We start from the raw sequence: 25,695 nt of genomic DNA, 5'->3' as shown, positions 1-25,695 counted from the left end.
TAATAGCCATAATGATGTGAACATTCACTATTTGATTTAATTAAAATGTGATAAAGTTCAAAGGGAACAGAAAAACTGTGTGTTGGGAAAATGGAGAGATGAAGAGAGCTACATTTTTATCTTTTATATTAAAAACCATATAGATAATATTTAAAATGAAAAACAAAGAAATGCCAATATAAAGAAGTTATTTAGATGTATGGAGAGAAATCTCAGGGGAAAATTCACCTAAAATAGTTGAAAGTTTCTCTGAGGAATTGGTAGAGGTGAAATAGGGCAAGAAAATTTTGTTTTTCATTATAAGCCTTATAATATTTAGCTTTTAAAATGTATTTATATTACTTTTATAAAATATTAACATGTATTTTAAAATCTACAAATTGAGACATTTTTTTCCAGAATAAAAAATGATAATGGTTTTATAATGTTAACATTTTTTACTGAACTCTTCTCAAGATCTTTTGTAGAAAATACACGTTCATGCTTATCCAGTCTAAATATGGAAAGATTTCACGATTACTCAAGTTGTATTCCTGATTCTTTTATTTGAGATTCACTTTAAGTCTAATCCAGATAATAATCAACGTATTTTTTAAAATGTCTTCACCTGTGTTACTGAAAGGGCTATCTAAAGTTCTTGACATACATTCTGGACAACTTTATATTGTTTTGGATGTTTTATTTCTTTAAGAAAACAGATGCTCCTCTTCTAACTTTACTGTTTTTCAGATTTTTTTTTTTTCTATTTTGATTTCCCTGGCCCACAGTTCCCCTATGTATTCTGGTTAGATAGCATTGTAGATAAAAAATCAAATTTAAAAAAATACAAAGATGGAAAAAAAGAACCCTCTGGAAAACCAATGTCCAATGTCCTAGGAATGCTGAGAATAGAGTGAGCTGTAAGAACTTGGCAGGATCTGGTCCCATAGGTATACTTTTCCACAGTGGTACAATAGCCTTCACTGGCTATAGATCTAGGTTGACAGGGCTCAAGGGTAAGATGGGTTGAGCTGTATGGGCTTTGAGATGAGTGCAGAAATTTCTGCTTTTGGTCTTGCTGTCATCAAATTGAAGTCACAGCAGGAGTGATGATCTCTCTTCTTAGTTCAATGGAATGTCTACTTCCTGAACTTGGAGGTAAATCATCTTTTCTTTATTTTTTCTTGGTCTGCAATAAGAAATAAAAAAGAGGAGGGGAGAAAGAAATCATGAGGAGGCTGAAAACCAAAATAAAGTGGGTAAAAATAAGAGAAACAACAAATAATGATAAGCTTTGTTCAGAATTAGTCTTGCAATGTGTTCTGAGTGGTGGTTCTCACAAAGAAAATAGACAGAACTTGTTGACAGCTCATGTGGACAAGGTTGTTCCTAAAATTCTCTTATCGAATTGGAACTGGCCTAAGTAAGTTCCTTTTTAGAGTATTCGCCTTTCTCTGTAATAGAGAATGTGGGTTAAAGTCTAAACAAATCTTATATCAGTTGATGATATATATATGATGAAGATTGTAAAATTTAGACATTGTTATCATTAGTCCTACAAATAGAATTTGAAAAATTATTTTCTCAAAGTATATTCACTTTTCAACAGCTTGATAAATGAAGACTGCAATTAAAACATTTGTTTAAATTGCAAGTTAATCATCTTGTCTTTGTGAATGCCAGGGCATTGCTGATATTCATTGTAGAAATGCTGCTTTCTTCATTTTGTTGTTCCCAGCTGTGCCCTTTGAACCTGTTCCTGTTTATAGCAATATTGAATCTGGTGTGGGCTGCTCCCAGCCACCTAGCATCTCACAGAATTACCCTCACCTGGAGTTGGTTAGTCTTGTCTCAATTTCTAGACCAATCCAATCTAAGATGATAGATGGCAGAAGCTTACCCAAATCACCGTATGGTTTTGGAATTCTCTAAAGCTCCAGATGAAGGGGTACAATCAAGTCAGTTGAGTTCCTGTGGTCTCTATGCCAACAACAATAACAACTGCAGCAGCAAAATCAACAACAGTAGTAACAGCAGCAATAGAAGCAGCAACAGGAGCAACAAAAGCAGCAACAGCAAAAACAGTAGCAGTAACAACAGCAGCGACAGTAGCAACAACAGCAGCAACAGTAGCAACAGCAGTAACAGTAATAGCAACAGTAGAAGCATCAGCAACAACAGCAGCAGCAACAACAACAAAAGCAACAGCAGCAACAATAGTAATAGCAACGGCAACAGTAACAGTAGCAGCAACAGGTATGACAACAGTAATACCATCAGCAGCAGCAGCAATAGCAACAGTAGCAGCATCAGTAGTAACAACAATAGCAACAGTAGCGACATCAGTGACAGCAGCAACAACAGTAGTATCAGCAATAGCAATAGCAACAGTAACAACATCAGCAGCAACAGCAATAGCAACAGCATCAGCAACAATAACAAAAGCAACAGCAATGGTAACAATAACAAAAGCAACAATAGCAACAACAGCAGCAATAATTGTAGCAACAGCAGCATAATAGCCACAGAAGCAACAGCATCACAATTAAGAGCAAGAACAGCAGCAACAATAGCCACAGAAATAGCAACAGCAGCAGTAGCAACAGCAGAAGTAGCAGCAATAACAGCAGAAGTAGCAGCAACAGAAGTAGCAGTAATAACAGCAGCAACAGCAGCAGCAATAATTATAATAGCAGCAAAAACAGTAGCAGCAACACCAGAAGCAATAGTAGCAGCAGTAGCAATAGTAACAGTAGCAGCAACAGCAATAGCAACAGTAGCAGCATCAGCAACAACAGCAACAGTAGCAGCAGCAGCAGCAGCAGCAAGAGCACAAATAATAAAAGCAACAATAGCAACAGCATCAACAGCAATAACAGCAATAGCAACAGAAGCATCAGCAACAGCAATAGCATCACAATTAACAGCAACAATAGCCACAGCAACAGCAACAGCATCAGTAGCAACAGAAATAGCAGTAATAACAGCAGCAGCAGCAGCAGCAGCAGCAGCAGCAATATTACAACAGCAGTAACAACAGCAGCAAAAGCAGCAACAACAATAGAAACAACAGCAATAGCAGCAGCAATCATAACAGCAACAGAAGCAACAGCAATAACAATATCAGCAATGACAATGTCAGCAACAGTAGCAACAACAACATCAGCAAGAGTAGCAGCAGTGACAGCGATAGTAACAGCATCATAATCAACAATGGCAATAACAACAGAAGCAGCAACAATAGCAGCAGCAACAACATAAGGAAAAATAGCAGCAATAGTAGCAGCAACCATGATAGTGACAGTAGCAGCAACATCAGCAGTTGCACCAATAGTAGCTGCAGTAGCAATAGTGGTAACAACAGCAGCAACAGCAGCCACAGTAATAGCAATGACAACAGCATTAACAACAATAGCAGCAACAATTTCAGCAACAGCAGCAGCAGCAACAGCAATAGCAACAGCATCATAATTCATAATTAACAACAGCAATAACAACAGAAGCAGCAACAAGCAGTAGCAGCAACAACAGCAGCAGCAACAATGTCAGCAACAGTAGCAGCAGCAACAATAACAAAAGCAACAACCATAGCAATAGCAGCAGCAGCAACAACAAGAGGGGCAATGACAGTAGCTGCAACAGTAACAAAAGCAACAACAGCAATATCAGCAACAATAGCGGCAGCAATAATTATAACAGCAGAAACAGCAGTGTCAGCAAAAGCAGCAACAACATCAGCAACAACAGCAGCCGCAGCAAGAGCATTAACAACAGTAGCTGCAACAATGACAAAAGCAACGACAGCAGCAACGGCAGCAAAAAAAAAAAAAAAAAACAACAGCAGCAATAGTAGCAGCAGCAACAGTAACAGTAGTGGCAATAGCAGCAGCCACAACACTATCAGAGGCAACAACAATAACAGCAGCAGTAGCAGTAGTAGCAATAACAGCAGCAGCAATAACAACGGGAGCATCAGCAACAATAGCAACAGCATCACAATCAACAACAGCGCCAGCAGCAACAATAGCCACAGCAATAGCAACAGAAGCAGCAGCAGTAACAGCAGGAGCAAAGTCAGCAAAACAAACACCAGCAGTAACAACAGCAGCAGCAACAGCAGTAGCAATAGTAGCAGCAGTAGCAACAGCAGCAAAAATTACAAAAGCAGCAGCAACAGCAGCAACAACAGCAACAGCAATAGGAACAAGTACAAATAGTAACAACAGCAAAAACAAGAGTAGCAGTAACAATAACAACAGCAACAGCAGCAAGAACAGCAACAACAAAAATGGCAATAGCAGCAGCAGCAACAGCAACATCAGCCACAGGTGAGTGAATACTAACTGAATACCAAGCACTGGAGTGGGTGCTTCACTGCCTTGTCCATTCATGAGCCCAACCCTCTGATGGTGAGACAAGTTTATGGGCCAAAGGATCCAGCTGCCAGGATTAAAACTTTGGCTTTGTCACTTATTGGCTGTGTGGTTTTGCACAAGTCTTTTACTTTCTCTGGCCTGGGTTTTGTTTTTTTTTTTCAATTGTCCATGGTGTTAATAATAATAACACCTATTTCATAGAATTGTTGCAAAGATTCAATGAGGGAATACAGGCATACCTCAGAGATGTTGAGGATTCAGTTCCAGACCAACACAATAAAGTAAATTTTACCTGAAGTGAGTCATACATTTTTGTTGATTTCCCAGTTCATATAAAAGTATGGTTACACTATACTGCAGTCCATTAAATGTGTCTAAGAAAACAACATAATTTAAAAATACTTTATTTTTTTAAAATGCTAACAATCATCTAAGCCTTCAATTGGTGGTAATCTTGTGGGTGGAGGCTCTTGCTTCTATGTTGATGGTTGCTGATTGATCAGGATAGTGGTTGCCGAAGGTTGAAGTGGCTGTTGAAACTTTTTAAAAGAAGAATATGAAGTCTTCCATGTTGATTGACTCTTCCCTTCATGAAAGATTTTTCTATAGCATGCAATGTTGTTTTGATAGAATTTTACCCAGAGTAAAACGTCTTTAAAAATCGGAGTCAATCCTCTCAAATCCTTATGCTGTTTTATCAACTAAGTTTATGTAATATTCTAAATCCTTTGTTGTCATTTCAACAATGTTCACAGGAGCTCCACCAGGGGTAGACTGCATCTCAAGGAACCACTGTTTTTGTTTTTGTTTTTGTTTTTGTTTTTTTCTCTTGAGACAGAGTCTCATTCTGTTGCTAGGCTGGAGTGCAGTGGTATGATCTTGGCTCACTGCAACTTCCACCTCCCAGGTTCAAGCATTCTCCTGCCTCATACTCCAGAGTAGCTGGGACTATAGGCAAGCACCACCACGCTCAGTTAATTTTTGTATTTTTAGTAGAGACGAGGTTTCACCATGTTGGCCAGGATGGTCTTGATCTTTTGGCCTCGTGATCTGCCTGCTTTGGCATCCCAAAGTGCTGGGATTACAGGCATGAACCACTACACCTGGCCAGGAAACCACTTTCTTAGCTCATCTCTAAGAAGCAACTCCTCATCTGTTCAAGTTTTATCATGAGGTTGAAGCAATTCAGTCACATCTTCAGGCTCTACTTCTAATTCTCTTGCTATTTCTATCATATCTGCAGATATTTTTTATGCTGAAGTCTTGAGCTCTTCAAAGTTATCCATGAGGGCTCGAATCAACTTCTTCAAAACTCCTGTTAACATTCATATTTTGACCTCCTGCTATGATTCACAAATGTTCTTAGTGACATCTACAATGGTGAATCCTTTCCAGAAAGTTTTCAATGTACTTTGCCTAGATCAATCAGAGGAATTACCATCTATGGTAGCTACAGCCTTACAAAATATATTTCTTAAATAATAATATTTGAATGTCGAAACTACTCCTTGATCTATGGGCTGCAGAATGGATGTTGTGTTAGCAGGCATGAAAACAGCATTAATCTTTAGGCACATCACCATCAGAGCTCTTGGGTGACCAGGTATATGTATTGTCAATAAGCAGTAATATTTTGAAAACTATCTTTTTTTCCTAAGCAGTAGGTCTAAACGGTGGGCTTAAAATATTCAGTAAACCATGCTGTAAACTGAAATACTGTTACCTGTACATAGGCATGGCTATTCTATGAGCACAAGCAGAGCAGATTTAGCATAATTCTTAAGGACCCTACGGTTTTAATGGTAAATGAGCATTGGCTTCAACATCTAGTCACCAGCTGCATTCATCTTTTGCAAGAAAGTCAACTTGTCCTTCGAGCTTTGAAGCCAGGGATTGATTTTTCCTTTCTCACTATGAAAGCCCTAAATGGTATCTTCTTTCAATAGAAGGCTGTTTTGTCTATATTGAACATCTGTTGTTTAGTGTGACCACCTTCACCAGCGATCTTTGTTAGATCTGGACAACTTGCTGCAGCTTCTATACCAACACTTGCTGTTTCACCTTGCACTTTTTTTTTCCTTTTAAATTATAGTTTAAGTTCTGGGGTACATGTGCAGAATGTGAAGGTTCGTTACATAGTTATACACATGCCATAGTGGTTTGCTGCATCCATCAGCCTGTCATCTACATTAGGTATTTCTCCTAATGCTATCCCACTCCTAGCCTCCCACCCAATGACAGGCCCTGGTGTGTGATGTTCCCCTCCCTGTGTCCATGTGTTCTCATTGTTCAATTCCCACTTATGAGTGAGAGCACGTGGTGTTTAGTTTTCTGTTCTTGTGTTAGTTTGCTGAGAATGATGGTTTCCAGCTTCATCCTTTTTATGGCTGCATAGTATTCCATGGTGTATATGTGCCACATTTTCTTTATCCAGTCTATCATTGATGGGCATTTGGGTTGGTTCCAAGTCTTTGTTATTGTGAACAGTGCCACAATAAACATACATGTGCATGTGTCTTTGTAATAGAATTATTTATAATCCTTTGGGCATATACACAGTAATGGGATTGCTGAGCCAAATGGTATTTCTAGTTCTAGATCCTTGAGGAATCACCACACTGTCTTCAACAATGGTTGAACTAATTTACACTTCCACCAATGGTGTAAAAGCGTTCCTATTTCTCCACATCTCCAGCATCTGTTGTTTCCTGACGTCTTAATGATCACCATTCTAACTGGTGTGAGTTGGTATCTCACTGTGGTTTTGATTTGCCATTCTCTAATGACCAGTGATGATATGCATTTTTTTCGTATGTTTTTTGGCTGCATAAATGTCTCCTTTTGAGAAGTGGCTGTTCATATTCTTGCCAACTTTTTGATGGGTTGTTTGTTTTTTTCTTGCAAATTTGTTTAAGTTCTTTGTAGATTCTGGATATTAGCCCTTTGTCAAATGGGTGAATTGCAAAATTTTTCTCCCATTCTGTAGGTTGCCTGTTCACTCTAACGATAGTTTCTTTTGCTGCACCTTGCACGTTTATGTTATGGAGATGACTTCTTTCCTTAAGCCTTATGAGCCAACACTTACTAACTTCGATGTTTTCTTCCACCACTTCTTCACTTGTCCCAGCCTTCATGTAATTGAATAGTTAGGGCCTTGCTCTGGATAAGGCTTTGGCTTAAGGGAATGTTGTGACTGGTTTGATCTTCTATCCAGACCACTCAAACTTCTCCATTATCAGCAATAAGGCTGTTTCATTTACTTATTTGTGTGTTCACTGGAGTAGCATCTTTAAACTTCTTTCAAGAACTTTTCATGTGCATTCTCAACTTGGCTAACTGGTGCAAGAGGCCTTGCTTTTGGCTTATGCTGGCTTTTCAACATGCCTTTTTCACTGAGCTTAATCATTTCTGCCTTTTAATTTAAAGTTGAGACTTGCAACTCTTCCTTTCACTTAACACCTAGAGGGCACTGTAGAGCTATTAATTGGCCTAATTTCAATATGGTTGTGTCTCAGGGAATAAGAAGGCCCAAGGAGAGGGAGAGAGGTAGGGGAATGGTCAGTGTGTGGAACAGTCAGATCACACACATTTATCAATTAAGTTAGCTGTTTTACACAGACATGGTTTGTGGTGTCCTAAAACAATTACAATAGTAGTATCAAAGATCACTGATCACAGATCACCATCACAGATATGATAATCATGGAAAAGTTTGAAATATTGTGAGAATTACCAAAGCATGCCACGGTGACAGGAAGTGAGCACCTGCTGTTGGAAAAATGCTGCAAATAAACTTGCTTAATGTAGGGTCACTGTATACATTCAATCTGTTAAAAAAATGCATGATCTGCAAAACAATAAAATGAAGTGCAATAAAAGAAGGTACAAGAGAAGGGTATGGAAAGCACTGGGTAGAGCTCTTAGTAAATGTTAGTTATTGTTATCCTCATTTTACAGACAAGAAAACTGGCTTAAGAAGTGAGCTAAGGAGCCAGGCATGGTGGCTCACACCTGTAATCCCAGCACTTTGGGCGGCCAAGGTGAGCAGATCACTTGAGCTCCAGAGTTTGAGACCAGCCTAGGCAACATGGCGAAACCTGTCTCTATTAAAAAAATACAAAAAATTAGCTGGGCATGGTGGCACATGCCTATAGTCCCAGCTACTTGGGAGGCTGAGGTGGGAGGATGGCCTGAGCCAAGGAGATCGAGGCTGCAGTGAGCTGAGATCGAGCCACTGCACTCCAGCCAGGGTAACTGGAGTGAGACCTTGTCTCAAAAAGAGAGACAGAAATAAAGTGAGAAGTGAGATAAAGCATAGGGTACAAGTCCACACAGGCTACATTTAAGTAGGATAGGTTTAGTGCCCTTAGGATCCAAGTGACTTGGTTGGTGAGGGAGGGACCCCTTGCCCTGCCGTTTCTGCTGGCTCTCCTCAGTGCATGTGACACTGTTCTGGGGGTCAGTTTTCAGTGCCAGCTGTAGTCTGCCCTCCTGCTCCCACACATCCCTGCCTCCTGCAGGCCACTCCTCCCACCCCTTCCTCTGTAGGCGCACTGTTCTCTGGCTCTGTCTCAGCCCTCCCGCCCCAACTCTTCTGCGATTCCCCAAGCCTTACACATATCTCTCAGTGAGTGGTGAACTGAGTTATGTGATACAGAAATAAGAACAGTGCAAATCTTTATAGGCATATTTATAGATCACATACGTGAAAAGAATATAAAATAACAACAGGAATGATCTTTTGAAATATCTCTTTAGCCTGCTTTGAACCAGCCTGATGAAAATGAACACCTCTGACAAGCATAGGTATGTGTATGCCCCTGAGCTGCACTTCTCCATCTTACAACAACTCAGAACGTATTTTAAAATTTGATTTCCAATAAGTAGTCTAGGCTTATATTTTCCTGTTTTATAGAATGGCTACAAAAGCTTCTATGAATAATAGCAGTGACTCATAGACATTAATTAGTGTCAGGCACTTTATTGACACTTGGTGAGTGTCAACTGGAACCACACTCACTGGGTGAGAGGGCTTAGTACATGTTAGCTACATTTTATTTTATTATTAGATGGAGACTTGCTGTGTCGCCCAGCCTGGAGTGCAGTGGTGCAATCTCGGCTCACTGTGATCTCCACCTCCTGAGTTCAAGCGATTCTCCTGCCTCTGCCTTCCTAGTAGCTGGGCCACCAGCTGTGCCACCACATCCAGCTAATTTTTTTTTGTATTTTTAGCAGAGATGGGGTTTCATTATGTTAGCCAGGATGGTCTTGATCTCCTGATCTCGTGATCTGCCTGCCTCTACCTCCCAAAATTCCAGGATTACAGGAGTGAGCCACTGTGCCTGGCCAATGCTAGTTATTGTTATCCTCATTTTGCAGAAAGGAAAATAGGCTTAAGAAGAGAGATAAGGCCGGCTGTGGTGGCTCACGCCTGTAATACAGGCACTTTGGAGGCCAAGGCAGGTGGATCACCTGAGGTCGGGAGTTCAAGACCAGCCTGACCAACATGGTGAAACCCCTTCTTTATAAAAAAAAAATAATAATAAAATAAAAAAAGAAAGAAGTGAGATAAAGTAATAGGGTATGAGTCCACAGGCTATATTTGTAACTAGGACAGGTTTAGTGCCCTTAGGAATCATATCAACTTAATTAGTAACCAATTGACACTTAATTGGTGTCGGGCACTTTACACACATTTTCTTCTTTAATCCAGTGAGTAGTACTGTTGTCTCCATTGACAGATGAAGAAACAGGCTTTGAGGCATTAAAGCAATAAAGCCACACACAAGGGAAGTGTGACGGCAGTGCTTCAGGCTCTGCGGGCCGCGCTCCTCACCACACGTACTACTGCCTGCCTGGCACTGGCGCTGGCTAGAGAAAGGAACTTCAATTAGGGATGCTGTGGAAGGAACTTCAGCATTTGTTCCACGAGTAATTGGTAGCTCCTGCTCTGTGTATGCCAGGCACCGTGCTAAGTTCCAGGACAGGGTTTAGACTTTCTCTTTGATGAGAGGTGCCCATGTATGTGGGAAGCTGTGTGGGGAGAGGGGTACGGGGTCGGAGATGGTTGGTTTAGATGAAAGGTCTCCAACTCAAATGTCTGCATGCACCAGGCAGATCATACAATGTACCAAAGACAATAGGAAACAGTGAGGGCTGTGGGTGTGCCCGTCAGAAAGCCAGGCCATCATTCACTCCCACAAACTGTCAACAAGAGGAAATATCTTCTCAATGTTACCAAATATTCTGTTTTTTTGTTTTTTTTTTTTTTTTTTTTTAAACAGATCCTGGAAATCCAGTGTATAGTGTATATGGAATTTCCCAGTTAAAAAACAAATACTGTGTGGGCCAACTAAAGCACTGGAGAACTTGGTGACCTGCAGGCTTCGAGTGTGTAACCTCTGGCCACTTTCAAAGGCCTCTTCCAACTCTAGGACTCAATTCTAGGAAAAGCCTCCGATCACTGTGATTTACCAGCATTTTGCCCGAGTACTGAATATGTTAAACACGAAGGTTTGGTAGAATGAATAAAAGCCAGTTGTTTGTGGTATCAGCAGGAGTAAGAAGGAAACAAATAAAAATATCTAAACATGCTGCATAAACAAACGGGTGGGGGGGGCGTCAGATAGTTCAACTGTTCTGGTTCATGGTCATTTAGGTAGTTTCCAAACTCTTATAAAAAATTGCCTCAATGACTAGTCCTGTACATTTGCCACTTTGCACAGGTAAACTAGACGTGTAGAGTGGTAGGTTAAAGGACATACATGTCTGTGATTTTTATATTGCTGTTGCACTGTCCATTACAGAGGCATATAACTCTTACCAGCAACACGGGATGCTGCGTTTCTCCCCATTCTTCCCCAACATAGTGCGTTACCGAGTAGTTTTATTTCTGACAATCCAAGTAGTTATTAGTGCAGTGTTAATTTGAACTTTTCTTACTATGAAGGAGGTTGAGCATATATTCATATATTTAAGAGCTGTTTTTATTTCCTTTTCGCTGAATTATTTGCTCAAATCTGTTGCCTATTTTGTTTTTTCTATCGGGTGGTTGCTCTTACAGATTTTTAGGGGTCTTTATATATTAAGAAAATTAGCCCAATGTAGAGTCGTAAATATTTTCCTCAAGTTTATAATTTTATTTTTAGCCTATGATAGTCGTTTAATGCAGAATCTTTTATTTTTATGAAAGCAAACATGTTGACCTTTCTTCTATGCATTCTGGATTTTTTGGGTCATGTTTAGAAAGACCTTCTCCACATCTAAGTTTAAAGACATTCTCTTATACTGTCTTTGTTATTTTAATGAATTTTAAAATGCTTTCAAGTCTTTGACTGAGTTTGAATTTATCTCAGTGTATGATGTGAAGTATGAAGTCAATCTAATTCTTCTTCCCAAATAGCTACAGGGTTGTCCTAAAACCTTTATAGAACAGTTAACTTAGAACTTTCAACAGCCTACCTCTGTATATTTTCGACTTCCTCGATGGTCTCGGGCAAAGCCTTCCCTTTAGTTTCTGGTAGCAACAGCACCAGACCTCCAGCAACCAAGCCAACCGCAGCTGAAAGCCAAACAGATGAAAATCACATTACGAACTGAAAAACCCAAGGTCTATAATTATAGTTCCTTTTATTTTTGTTTAAAACATTTTTTGGGTGTTTTTCTGTACCTATTTACAGATTCCTTTGCCTTTTGTGATGCTGTATTTTCCATTATAAATATTATATCAGTTCCAAACTCCATTGAATTACAATTCCTAATAGGGAAATGAAATACTTAACATTTTGAGTCAAGGTTATTCTAGGGTAGAGGACATTGCCACCATATGAAGATATTTTGGAGTTAGAAAATAACTCTGCAAAAAATTAACTGTATGAAAAGGAGGGCCATAACCCTGCCAGTATAATGCACTTAGTAAGAAAAATAAGTCAGAAACTTGGATCATTTCTAGAAAATAAAAATGAATTATGTATTTATTACTATGTAAGAGCACTAAAAAGCATAGCCAGGATTTTAGTTAAAATTTAGGTGTTCACTAAATCCCATTATTCCTTTTTTTCCCTTTGTCTCTAGATATAATCTTTAATAATAAACACCTGTTTTTGTTTCTTTAGATTCTAATAAAAGTTTTGATCTTTTAAAGTTGTATTTATATGTGTTTTAAAATAATAGAATACAGAAAATAGGATATGGGGGCTTTACTAGTTTTGAGGTCTCAAAACACTGCATGTCAGTCTCTATCTTTACACCCTCAGAAAATGGCTGAAACGGAAGCTGCAGGGAACAGAACCCAAGCTCTGGAAACCTGGGCTCCAACTCTGGCCCCCTCACCTACTGGTCTCAGGGCCTTCGGAAGTTCTGTCATCTCTCTGATGCTCCAGACTTTCCTATATGAAGTGGGATAATACACTGTCAAATCAAGTTTAGCTTACAGCTGCCTCCTTACATATTTTAAGTTTGGGCTAAAGGTTTCTCTATACATTGTGAACTATAGATGGAATTGTAAACACACTGTAGCCCACACCTGTGCTAAGTGAAACAGCCTTTGCAAAATTGTGACTGAGATGATGAAAGAGATCTAACTTAATCAACTACATCTTACTTCTAACCTCCAACCTGTCCTTGCTCAGTCTTGGGTGTAGGCTGAACTAACCTGGGGAGAAACTTATAGATTAAAACAAAGATGACCACAGCCAAAGCAGACCTCTTTGTTACCTCGGGACTAGGTTGCCTTTGTAGGACTCACATTAGCCACACGATGTTAGAAATGATGGTTTAGGAGTCATGCAGCTGGAGGCTACAGGATTCTGACCATTTCTAAACTGCTGGTAAAATCAGTGCTGGAGATATTTTGCAGACCCTGTACTTGGTGGATCAGCTAGCACTACCCAAATCAATAAACTGGCTCATCTGATCTTGTGGCCCCACCAAGAACTGACTCAGCACAAGAAGACAGCTTTGACTCCCTATGATTTCATCCCCATCCAATCTGCACCCTTAGCTAACTGTCTTCCCCCAACCCACCAAGTTGTCCTTAAAAACTCTGCTCCCTAAATGCTCAGGAGATTGGTATGAGCAATAATAAAACTCCAGTCTCCCACACAGCCGACTCTGCATGAATTACTCATTCTCTATTGCAATTCCCCTGTCTTTAGAAATTGGCTCTGTCTAGGCAGCAGGCAAGGTGAACCCCTTGGGCAGTTACACAGTCACCGAGTTTTAGCCAGTCAAATGCAGCCAACTGTTCGAACCATGTTCAAATAAGGCAAACGCCAAGCCGTAACCAATCCAGCTGTTTCTGTACATTGCTTCCAATTTCTGTATGTGGCTTTCCTTTTTCTGTCCATAAATCTTCTACCATGTGGCTGTGCTGGAGTCTCTGAGCCTCCTCTGGCTCAGGAGGCTACCTGATTCACAAATTATTCTTTGCTCAATTAAATTCTTTTCAATTTAATTCAGGAGAAATTTTTCTTTAACAATACCACCTCATAGATGTAAACCAAAAATAAAGATTGAAGACCCCCAATTGGTTGAATTGAACTGAAAAACTTCAAGGTTTTTCCACTCCCACTCCTTCCCATTCAAACCATGATGGGAAGAAGTAGGGGTTATACATGTCTCATTACACCCTCTCCTTTTTGGGATTCAAGCACAATTCACCAGTGTTAACATTAAAACACATCTTAAGATTGACACAACAGACTCTTTGTAGAAATAAGACAGCAAATTCTGACCTGAATAATGTCACATGACAAAGAAGGAAATTAAAATATTTTACCCCAAAACATATTTCCTTGCCCTATTTTGAAATAGCCTGGCAAAGCCATCTTTTGTGGGGAAAATTTGCATCTGTAAAGAATCTCTGTTACAATAACTACATCTTTCCCCTTCTAGACCCTCCCTATCCTGAAGAGATTAACTGAGAATCTAGCACCTTTTAAAGGTCTGAATAGGAAACACTTGCCATTGTCTCTAAGGGCACTAACTATGAGATTTCATCTATATAATAAGGGCCTTGGTTTCCATACATCTTTAGATAATAACTCTTCAAAGCAATTGCCAATCAGAAGATCTTTGAATCCACCTACGACCTGGAAGCCCCTGCTTTGAGTTGTCTTGCCTTTCTGGACCAAACCAATGGATATCTCATAAGTATTGATGGGTGTCTTTTGTCTCCTTAATATGTATAAAACCAAGCTGTAACCCAATCACGTTGGATACATGTTCTCAGGACCTCTTCTTTTTTTTATTTTATTTTATTTTTTTGAGACGGAGTTTCGCTCGTTACCCAGGCTGGAGTGCAATGGCGCAATCTCGGCTCACCGCAACCTCCGCCTCCTGGGTTCAGACAATTCTCCCACCTCAGCCTCCTGAGTAGCTGGGATTACAGCCACGTGCCACCATGCCCAGCTAATTTTTTGTATTTTTGGTAGAGACGGGGTTTCACCATGTTGACCAGGATGGTCTCGATCTCTTGACCTTGTGATCCACCCGCCTCAGCCTCCCAAAGTGCTGGGATTACTGGCTTTCTCAGGACCTCTTGAGACTCTGCCTCAGGCCATGGTATTTGGCTCAGAATAAACTCTTTAAATATTTTACAGAATTTAGTTTTTTCCTTGACACGTCAGAGGTGTTTGAAATACAGCAACTTTACCTTGACTAGGGAATGGGCAAAATAAGGCAGAGACTTACTGGGCTACCTTCCTAGATAGTTAGGCATTCTAAGTCACAGGATGAGATAGGAGGTCAGCACAAGATACAAATCACAAAGACCCTGCTAATCCAACAGGCTACAGTAAAGCCAGATGAAACCCACCAAAACCAAGATGGCGATGAGAGTGACCTCTGTTAGTTCTCACTGCTACACTTCCACCAATGCCATGGAAGTTTACAAATGCCATGCTAACATCAGGAAGTTACCAACTCATGAGTAGTCCATCCTTTGTTTAAGCGTATAATCAAGAAATAACCATAAAAATGGGCAACTAGGAGCTGATCTGCCTGTCGAGTAGCCATTCTTTATTCCTTGACTTTCCTATTTGTTTTCACATTACTATATGGACTTGTCCTGAATTCTTCCTTGCATAAGATCCAAGAATCCTCTCTAGGGGTCTGCATCAGGACCCCTTTCCAATAACATTTTCCCGGTGAACTGTAAAGGGATGATACTGAGGAGACCCCTGAGCCCAAAGGAGTTAGACTGTAGCACTGATTAGCCAACTTTGGGTAAGTAGTGGGGTACCCGGGTAAAGGACGTGATTGGGTCAGGGGCCCAATTTAGGGAAGTTAGAGTCTCTCCTAAGACAGAGGGTTGGCTGGGTGCAGTGGCTCATACCTATAATCCCAGCACTTTGGGAGGCCAAGGCGGGTGGATCACCTGAGGTCGGGAGTTCCAGACCAGCCTGACCGACATGGAGAAACCCCATCTCTACTAAAATTACAAAATTAGCCAGGCCTGATGGTACATGCTTGCAGTCCCAGCTACTCAGGAGGTTGAGGCAGGAAAATCGCTTGAACCCAAAAAACAGAGGTTGCAGTGAGCCGAGATTGTGTCATTGCACTCCAACTTGGACAATAAGAGCAAAACTCCATCTCAAAAAAAAAAAAAAAAAAAAAAAAAAAAAAGGAGAGAGAGGGTTAAAAGCCCCTCTTAATAAAAGGCAATGACACTTGACCGAACTTGGATTTGAGACCTAACTTAGGAAGTTTAGAGTCCTTCCTAAGATATTGAGGGGTTACAGGCCCCTCGCAGTAAAATCTCTCTCAGCTCAGAACAAGTTTGGCACTATGGGACTTTCTTTGAATTAATTTCTCTTGCACTCTGCTGATGGCTATGGGTGATAGGATTCGGCATATTCAGGATCATGGAATATGGGGAGCTTTATTTCTCCCTAAGAGCGACACCTGAGAGCTGATAGGACAGTTGGAAAAGATTGCTTCACTACTGATGAGCAGTCACCTGAACCTTTCAGTGTTGCTTTAATAGGTGGGTTTTTTTCTGGCCTCCCTGAGCACCTTGCCTTTCCCACCCTGGTGCAGGTAATGTTTTTCTCTCTTTCTCTCCGTTCTCTTTTCTATTTTTCCTGTTACTCAGGGCAACTGTCTGCTCTTTCATCTTGCCCAGAGATCGTATGTTGAAAAATGTCCTTGGGAGCTTGAACTTGTAACCACATGGCAGTTTTTTCTCTTGGTTTCCACCATCCAACAGACGGGAATTTGGGGCTTCATGTCACACTTATTCCAAAAAATTATCTGAGCAGCTAAAAGCTTTTGCAATCTCAGAATTGGCTTCTCTAAAATCCTTCTGGGAAGAAGAATGGAAACCAGCCAATGCTGTAGCTCAGTAGCTAAGGCTTCACCATTTTACAACGGGGACCCAGGGTTCAATCCTGGCTTAGGGAATGAGTCCTTTCTGGTTTAAAATCTGTATAACCTTTACCACTTGTTAATTCTCTTCTCCTCCATGAACCATCTTAAACTTTCCTTTCTCTGAGCACAAAAATGTTGGCCATTTGGCATGACTAAAGTCGGGTAATAAGAGATTTAAAATAATTTTTTAAAAAGAGTGCTATAGTTAAAAGTCAGTTTATTAAAGCTCTCACAGCCTGGAATGCCTTCGAAAAAACAAAGGAAGCATCACAGACCCCCTTTTGGAAAAACCTTTGTTTTCCTCATAAAACCCCAGGAATTAGAAGTGGATGGATCCTTCTCAAAATCTAAGGCTCTGTTCTGTTTTGCATTGCATTATCTGATGTTTTTGACTTTGGAGAGCATCAGAAATTAAAATTACTACACTTTATGAGGCAGTTTTGATGTGTAATAAATAGGTAGGAAATACAGTTTTGGGGATAGCTAATGGCAGTTATGGGGACATACTCAGCTCTTTGCAAGTTTGGATCAAAAAAGCATGCTCTTGGCAACATAGTAGTTATGAAAATGTCCCCACTTCCCACTGAGAGATAAGACTCCCATAGGAGATGGGCTGACTTCCTGTTTTTGGGATACAGGGTCTGATATAAAAATGAGACCCTTAATTTTGGGAATCTGTTTTTGCTTTTCAGCTGTGCCAGCTTAATAGGCCCTAGAAGCTGCATACTTTGAAGAGAAAAGTAGCAAAGAGAAATCTTAAAAGTACTAAACTTTCTTCTTTCTGTGAATTTATATGTGTTGTGTGTGTATGATATGAAAGAGCTTTGATTGTTTTAAAAATAATAAGAGCTTAAGTCAAATATTTTTGTCAGAAAAGTAAAAAGTGTAATACCTTTTATTTTATGTGACTTAAGTAATCTTAGGGAAATTAAAACAGTTTTACATACTAGGTGTATAAAAAAAGTAAAATGTATTTTTGGTAAAAGACTGTAAGAAGTCATGGAAATGTGCATTTTTCTGCCTAAAGGGTTAAAGGATTGTTTTAAGTTAAATAATATAAAACTGAAGATTTGAACAAGCTATGGAATGTTTGTGAGAAATTAATTATGCAAAATAAATTCGGTGTGAACATATTGGCTAAAGTTAAAGAGGTATTATTCTATTTTTCCATAAATTGAACATTAGAATAAAAGCACAATAGGGTTTTTTTAAAGAGCACTGATCTGCTCTTTAATAAAAAATTTATAGAGTTATAAAAGGTTTATGAGAATCCTACCTTATGGTCAAACATTAAAATTGGGTAGATATGTCTATGAAGTTTTATTACAAACAGTTTAACATTAATAGTACACTAATATAAAAGTGAAATTTGGCTTATATAGTATAAAAGTCATACAGGAAGCACTGTCAAATATGAAATGATGTTTGGTTGTTTTTGGGCTCTATTGTATAAATGTCTTAATGATATGTGTTCCAAAATTATGTGAAACTCCTATAATTCTGATAGAATTTAGTGTACATTATCAGTAATAATTATAATTGTTACATAAATTAATGTGTGCCACAGAAGTAACAAGTTCTTTATCAATTGTGTTTTTGACTGTGGCTGCCCTAAGACTTTGCCATCCACAGACAATTGTTGTCTTGTTTGATCCTCTTCAAAAGGTGGTTTTGTAATCAACTATAGGACTTTAACAGGTATTCTTGAATGCAGGTTTCCGATAACTTTGCAAATTGTGAATTAGAATAGAGGAAAATACTTTCTTGCAAATTGTGAATTAGAATAGAGGAAAATACTTTCGGGACTCTCACAGAGAGGTGAAATGTTCATGCATATCAAAGAAAGCAGTTAACTGCATGCACTGAACTAATACAAGACTAAAGTAATCTTTTTAACTTTTTGCTGAAAACATTGCTGATACTTTGTTTTGTTTTTCAGAGTCAAGGAAACTTTTCTTTTGAGCTATTAATATTTATGACTTATGGCAATTGAGTCAAGTATATTCCTGTGAACAAACCTTGGAACATATTTCTTTATCTCTACATGATTTCTCTAGAATTTGAAAACTGTTTGTGAGTATTCTTAACTTACAGCAATATAGTTATTTGCATAAGTGTAACTAAAAAATCTGTTTTCTTTTGCAACAAGACACAATTGGAGAAACTGGTTATTTTTACCAAGGCTTTGATTGAATGGTGTGCTTCCCTTTAAGGAATTAAGCTTAACTTGTAGAGCCAATAAAAGCCCCGTGGGAAAACTGGCATCATACCTTGTCTCCATAGTCCCCATACAGGGTTCCTGACCTGTGGTAAGTAAAAAATATCACTTTCTGACAGGCCCAGGAGCCCTGAGTTATTTGGAGACCTCAAGAGGAGAGAAATTTACTAAAATCATTGGTATTTGAGGGTACAAACCCATGGATGGGCTTGGCTTTGAAAAAAAACATCTTATCTGAGATTCCTTTTATGGAACAAAGTTTTGTCAAAGTCAATTTAAAAAGCTTATGTGAAAAATAATTATTTTTGCTGCACTTTATACAAATAATCAGGCCAAGTATAATAAAGCAAATCAGTCTGACCATGATTTGTCTTTAGTAAAAATGGGAAACTGGAGAGAGAAAAACTATGTTTCAAGAACAATGGTACACCTGTTGTTATATTCTAGTCTCATCAGTTGTTTTAAGCTTTTTTCCCTCCTGCAATGTAGACTGACCCTGCTCATTCCAACTAGTGATTCCTGCACCTCAGAAGACACAAGAGGGGGCTGGGCGCCGTGCATCATGCCTGTAATCCCATCACTTTGGGAGGCTAAGGTGGGTGGATCACGAGTTCAGGAGTTCGAGACCATCCTGGCCAACATGGTGAAACCCCATCTCTACTGAAAATACAAAAATTAGCTGGGTGTGGTGGCTGGTGCCTGTAATCCCAGCTACTTGGGAAGCTGAGGCAGGAGAATCAGTTGAACCTGGGAGGCAGAGGTTGCAGTGAGCCAAGATCGCACCATTGCACTCCAGCCTGGGCGACAGGGTGAGACTGTCTCACCAAAAAAAAAAAAAAAAAAAAAAAAAAAAAAGGAAAAGAAAAGAAAAAAAAGAAGAAGAAACAAGAGGGATGGGTAATATAAAAATCTGGATCAATATTCTAATTCTGGTCACATTGGAATCACCTAGTGACCCCATATCAGCATGGTTTCAACAATTGCCAGGTTCATGGAAAGCCTTCTAATTTAGTTTACTTAGGATAATTTTGCTTATTTTGCTTTACTATTGTGGAATATATTGCTGTTGGACCCTTTGTGTAGAAATACAGGATAAGCGTAAAACAAGACTAAGACTTAGTGGGCTGCATTCAGTAAGGCATTCTATGTCACAGGATAAGATAAGAGGTCAGCGCAAGATATATAGATCATAAAGTTCTTGCTGATCAAACAGGCTGCAATAAAGAAGCCGGCTGTAACCCACCAAAACCAAGATGGTGATGAGAGTGATCTCTGTTAGTCCTCACTGCTACACTCCCACCAGTGCCATGAAGTTTACAAATGCCACGCCAACATCAGGCTGTTACCCTATATGGTCTAAAAATAAGAAACTCATGAGTAGTCCACTGTTTGTTTAGCATATAATCAAGAAATAACCATAAAAGTGGGCAACCAGCAGCCCTCAGGGCTGTTCTGCCTGTAAGGTAGCCATTTTTTATTCCTTGACTTTCTTAATAAACTTGCTTTCACATTACTCTATGGACTTGCTGTGAATTCTTTTTTGTGTGAGGTTCAGGAACCCTCTCTTGGGGTCTGGATCAGGACCCCTTTCTGGTAACAAGCCGGACTTGTTATGAGGCTGAAATGAATTAATATTGTCAGGGCTTAGAATAGTACCTGGCACATGGTATAAACAACGGAATTGCCTACTAAATAATTAACCTCTCAAAATCTCTCTCCAAGCCTCCCGAGATTCACTTCCTTATTGTATTGTAACTAATGCAAACAAGAAACACATTCAGTGGGCATCTGAATCTCTGAAGTGAGTGAATCATGATAAATACAACTGATTAATCAAATTACCATTCATCTGGCATTTTATATTTGCAAAGACAGTCCTAATTAACCAGAATAATCCTTACTGATGTTCCCAGTGCTCTTTCAGCCAGTATTTTCTAATGTGTTGACTTTCAGTGTTCTTCGATTATCATTTTATGGCTATTTCAAGACCACAATTAGTATGTTATTATTGTGTGGAAAAGAAAGGGAAAGAAGTTAAAATGCAAAACTATTAGGTTTGCTTTCTGTTAGCTACTCATATTAAAGAATGGTGAGGGAATAATACGAAATGACTTTCAAGAATAAAACTGCAATTGTCTTTGAGTTTACTTTAAATATTGAACTGTAGTTATAATCCTGTATCTTTTCTGCAGGAAGGTGTCAGGCAGAAACAAGGATCAAGCTGGTTGCTCTTGGCCTGAACTTTGCATTGCTTTTTTAAATAGCACTTAGAGAAACATGTAATTATCAGAGGTGTTTGAACCTGAGTGATTCTATCTTGGATAGGGGCTGGGAAAAATGCAGCTGAGACCTACCAGGCTGCATTCCCAGGAGGTTAGGCATTCTTAGTCACAGGATGATGGAAGGTCAGCAAAAGATACAGGTCACAAAGACCTTGCTGATAAAATAGGATGTGGTAAAGAAGCCGGCCAAACCCCACCAAAACCAAGATGGTGATGAAAGTGACCTCTGGTCATCCTCACTGCTCATTATACACTAATTATAATGCATTAGCATGTTAAAAGACACTCCCACCAGCACCATGACAGTTTACAGATGCCAAGGTAATGCCCGGAAGTCGCCTTATATGGTCTATAAAGGGGAACAATGCTCAGTTACAGGAATTGCCCATCCATTTCCTCGAAAACTCATGAATAATCCACCCCTTGTTTTTAGCATATAACGAAGAAGTAACTATAAGTATACACAGTCGAGCAGCCCATGCTGCTCTTCTTCCTATGGAGTAGCCATTCTTCATTCCTTTACTTTCTTAATAAACTTGCTTTTATTTTAGTCTATGGATTCGCTTCAAATTCTTTCTTGTGTGAGACCCAAGAACCGCCTCTTGGGGTCTGGGTCAGGACCCCTTTCCAGTAACAAAGTAACCATTTGCTATCCAAAAATGTCCTGCTGACTCATTGGCCACCCACTGTCCACCTAAGGGAGTAGCCAAGACTGAGTGGTCTCTAACTTCCTCCATGGCAGGAAGGAGTCCAGAGGGTGGGATGGGCACCTCCTCAAGATGAAAAGAGGGTTCTAGGGACAGGTTCCTTAGCCAGTGTTGGGGGAGAAAGGAATAGGGGGCACATATGTCTCAAGAGAAATGCCAGCTACTCTGTGGCCAAGTTATCTCAGGATAAAGACGTTGTGCTCTGTCAACTTTGGCTGTCTTATTGCTATTAGACTGGATCGTGGAGGAATTCACTGGATCTGTTTTCCAATGGTTTGGAAATTTTGCTTGCAGATCTAGAGCGGTGGAAAATTTTCCCCCTCACAAATTCCATGAGAAGGATAAGAGAAGGAATGAACAGGATAGCTGCGTGGGGCATTGTGCAGCCTGAGGAATGAAGTGGTAGGAGCTTCTCCTGATAATCCAAATGAGTGACTGAGGAAAAAGTCCCAATCAGGCAAGGCTTATTAAGTCAGCTTTAGCGCATGTCCCTGAAAACCATGAGCCACAGACACATCAGTGGCTGTTTCTGCAAAGAGGCTTTCAGGAGGTAAGTATTTATACATTTCCTTCAAGTAGGGAGGCAGGAAGGGAGAGTGGCGTGTAGGCTGTAAAGAAATGGTTCCATTCTTGTGAGACTTTAGCTAGTGCCCAGTTAGGTGTACAGTTTACATATGATAAGGTGAATGTTTGAAGAGAAAATGGGAGTAAAGGAAGAATCAGTTATGCAGGCCTCTCTGGGCATGTGGAGAATGACTTGTCTTTGCTCTGTATCTCAGGAGGTAAGCTTGCAATGAACATGATCAGTGTGGAATCAACAGACTTTAGTTTTAGGAGCCAAGCTTAGACTGTAGACCTAAAATTCTTGTCTACAAGCAAAGAATTTACGGATGAATGATCCGCAGGGGAGGTCCTTTGTAGACGCCTGAGGCAGAAGGTATAATGCTTGTAACAGCTATTCATCTGGAAGAGGGTGTTGCATGACTCAGCCTCCAGGTTTAGTCTTCCCTTTTGCATAAGGATTTTGGGGTCCTGAGATTTTTAAATTTTCCTTTCCACCCCCATGTGCATCGGAGAGTGAAGTCTTTTCCTCTTCTCTTTCCCTAAATTGAGTGTTACATGCCCATGGGAAAAAGCATAACATATTCAAATTAAAAGCAGCTCAGAATGGGTGTCACAGGAGACTGAAATGGGTGCACTGAGGTGTTCCAGTTAACCAGAGACGGCTCAGAGCTGGTGTGTTCCTGCTGGCAGTAGCAGAAGGGAAGTGTTGTGTGATGCTCCTGAAATCTAATCGCTGCAGGTGCATTGACACAGGTGATCCATTATGCTGATGGGCTTTCTTAATGTGGTCTTTATTTCCTCTGGGTTTTGAAATTGCCTTTTATAAAATTTTAACCTCTTTCTTTGAAGTAAGAAGTAAAAGGGCTTTGTGTTTCACCGCCTCTGGGCATGGAGGAGTTAACTCTTTGACAGAGACCTCAGGAAGGATGGAAATCAGCAGAGAGAGAGAGAGTTAGGGGCCTGCTGCTGGGAAACTTTCTCCCTTCGCATTCTTCTCTTCAACCTTCTGCCACTATGGCAGGAGTCCCATACTTGGGTATTAGTAGTGACTGATAATATTAGGAATACTGAACTAATATTATTGATTAGTATTACTAATACTAATAATATTACTAATTACTAGGCACGTCTGAGAAGAATGCAAGTTGCAGACACATCATTACTACCAGTAGTAGTAATTAGTAGTTACTAATAGGCATGACACCTGTTTTGAGGTAGAGAAGTGAAGGTCTCTAGAAACATAAGTTTTCATTTAAAGACATCTATGAAGATTTCTTACCAAAAACCATCAGTGGGAGCTCAAGCCAAATGTCAGTGAGCCGGTAGACCAGGAATGGCGTGATGACGCCACCAATGTCACACATCGACGAACAGACGAGGACGCCTAGATTCCTAGGGTGCAGGAAATGGGTGTAACTTGTTAACTTTTCACAGTGCAGCAGTTGTCTCCCACCCACCCCTGAATAAATACTTCTTCAAATCGTTAAAATGTTCGAGAGCTACAGTGTACACTGCTTAGGTGAGAGGTGCACCCAAATCTCAGACATCACCACTGAAGAACTTATTCATGTACCCATACATGGCCTGTTTCCCAAAAACCTATTGAAATAAAAAAAAATTAAATGTTCAAGAATTTTAAAAATTATTTATGTTAATTTCAATGCACAACATGGATATTTATATATATATATATATATAATTCCATTCATAGTCCATCACTTTTGTTTTACATAAACTTTAAGATTTTTTTTTTTAACTTTGGGAGGAGCAATTGTTTCTTTTTACTTCCGTCACCTGGCTTCCCTAAGCTATTCCTATGGACCTGTTTGTGCTGTTTCAAATCAATCTCCCCAGTAGCCATTGGATAATCCCTGTCTTGCAATTCAGTTTTCTGTTCTTACCGTGGCTTCCGTATTTTACCCCAGCCTGTAAGTGTGAGAGGTCAACTACTGGGCCTGGCTGGACCTTTAAGTGTTGTATTCCGAAGGGAAGGTGTCCTCTGTCTGCACCTGTGGTGCTTCCAGTCAATGGACAAATGTCCCGCCCACCCTCTTTATGCTAAGGAAAATACACTCACCGAATGAACGTGGGGTACAGCTCAGCATTGACCAGGCAGACTATCTCAAAGGCCATTGTGATCCCCATTCTTCCCAAGCATGAGATAATAATTTTTAGCCACTGTAGATCTAAAGGGGAAAAGCACACCATTTATCCATAGATAGATAATTTCTCATCTTCAGACAATGCTCCAGAGGGGGATTTGCAAGGAGAAATTCCCAATTCCGGAATGGGACAAGAAAGAAAAATGACGTCTTCTATAGACTCATGTTAATGTCAGCAGATTCTCATGTTCATTCATCTTAACCTCAGACACAATGCTAATTCTCTCTTTTTAAAAAGACTATTTTTTTAGAGCAGTTTTAGGTTCCTAGCAAAATGGAGAGGAATAGAGAGCTTTCCCACATAACCTCTGCCCCCACACATGCATTACTCCCCGTCCATTATCAACATTCTCCACTCTGTGGTACGTTTGTTACCTGTTGAACCTTCAGTGACAACTATAATCACCCCAATCCATAGATGGCATTAGGGTTCACTCTTGGTGGTATACCTCTGTGGTTTTGGACAAATGCATAATGATCTGTATCCACTATTTTAGTATCATATGGAACAATTTCACTGCTCTAAAAACCCTCTGTGTTCTCTTAACTTTAGGCCTCAGTTGTTAATGACGATGGAGTTGTACCAGTTTCCAAAGCTGGGCCAACTTTAGTCTACAGAGGTCAAAGAAAGAGCAAATCATAGGCACATTTAAACAACTGCTAATAACTAATGGATTCAAATAAAGCTCCATATTGCTAAAAGGATTCTCTTATACAGGTGTTTGTTCCCCTAATTAAGAAAGCATTTTAACAGGAAAAAAGGAACTGAATAGCTGTTTATGGATGGCGTTTACTTACATTTTTCTCATTTATTCTGCAGGTTGATGCAGGGAGGTCAAGAGAGTCCCCTAATTAACACCTCGGAAGTGCTGGAGTAAGACCTTGACATGGGCCTGCTCCACCCCACGGCCCATGCTCTCTGCTCCAGGTCATCTTGATGGCCCGTAGCATGGGGCTCTGTCATCTCTCTTGTTATATCATACCAAGAAACAATTGGGTGCAATTTTTCCTCAAGGGAGGCTGGCCATATAAATTTGC

General features: G+C 39.9%; 1 protein-coding gene across 1 annotated transcript in view; it reads right to left on the bottom strand.

Moving 5' to 3' along the window:
* Window positions 1–525: 525 nt before the first annotated feature.
* Window positions 526–25,695, bottom strand: part of SLC22A2 (solute carrier family 22 member 2) — a 41,365-nt gene continuing 16,195 nt past the window's right edge. Inside the window, exons 8-11 of the mRNA XM_039467529.2 lie at window positions 24,573–24,681; window positions 23,775–23,887; window positions 11,817–11,916; window positions 526–1,168 (exon numbers count right to left, since the gene is read on the bottom strand). Coding sequence (XP_039323463.2) covers window positions 1,102–1,168; window positions 11,817–11,916; window positions 23,775–23,887; window positions 24,573–24,681 — 389 coding nt within the window. The 3' untranslated portion in view covers window positions 526–1,101. The remainder of the gene's footprint in view (window positions 1,169–11,816; window positions 11,917–23,774; window positions 23,888–24,572; window positions 24,682–25,695) is intronic.

This window comes from Saimiri boliviensis, chromosome 4 (assembly GCF_048565385.1).
Source record: "Saimiri boliviensis isolate mSaiBol1 chromosome 4, mSaiBol1.pri, whole genome shotgun sequence".
Lineage (NCBI taxonomy): Eukaryota > Metazoa > Chordata > Mammalia > Primates > Cebidae > Saimiri > Saimiri boliviensis.
This window is presented reverse-complemented; position numbering and strand designations above follow the sequence as displayed.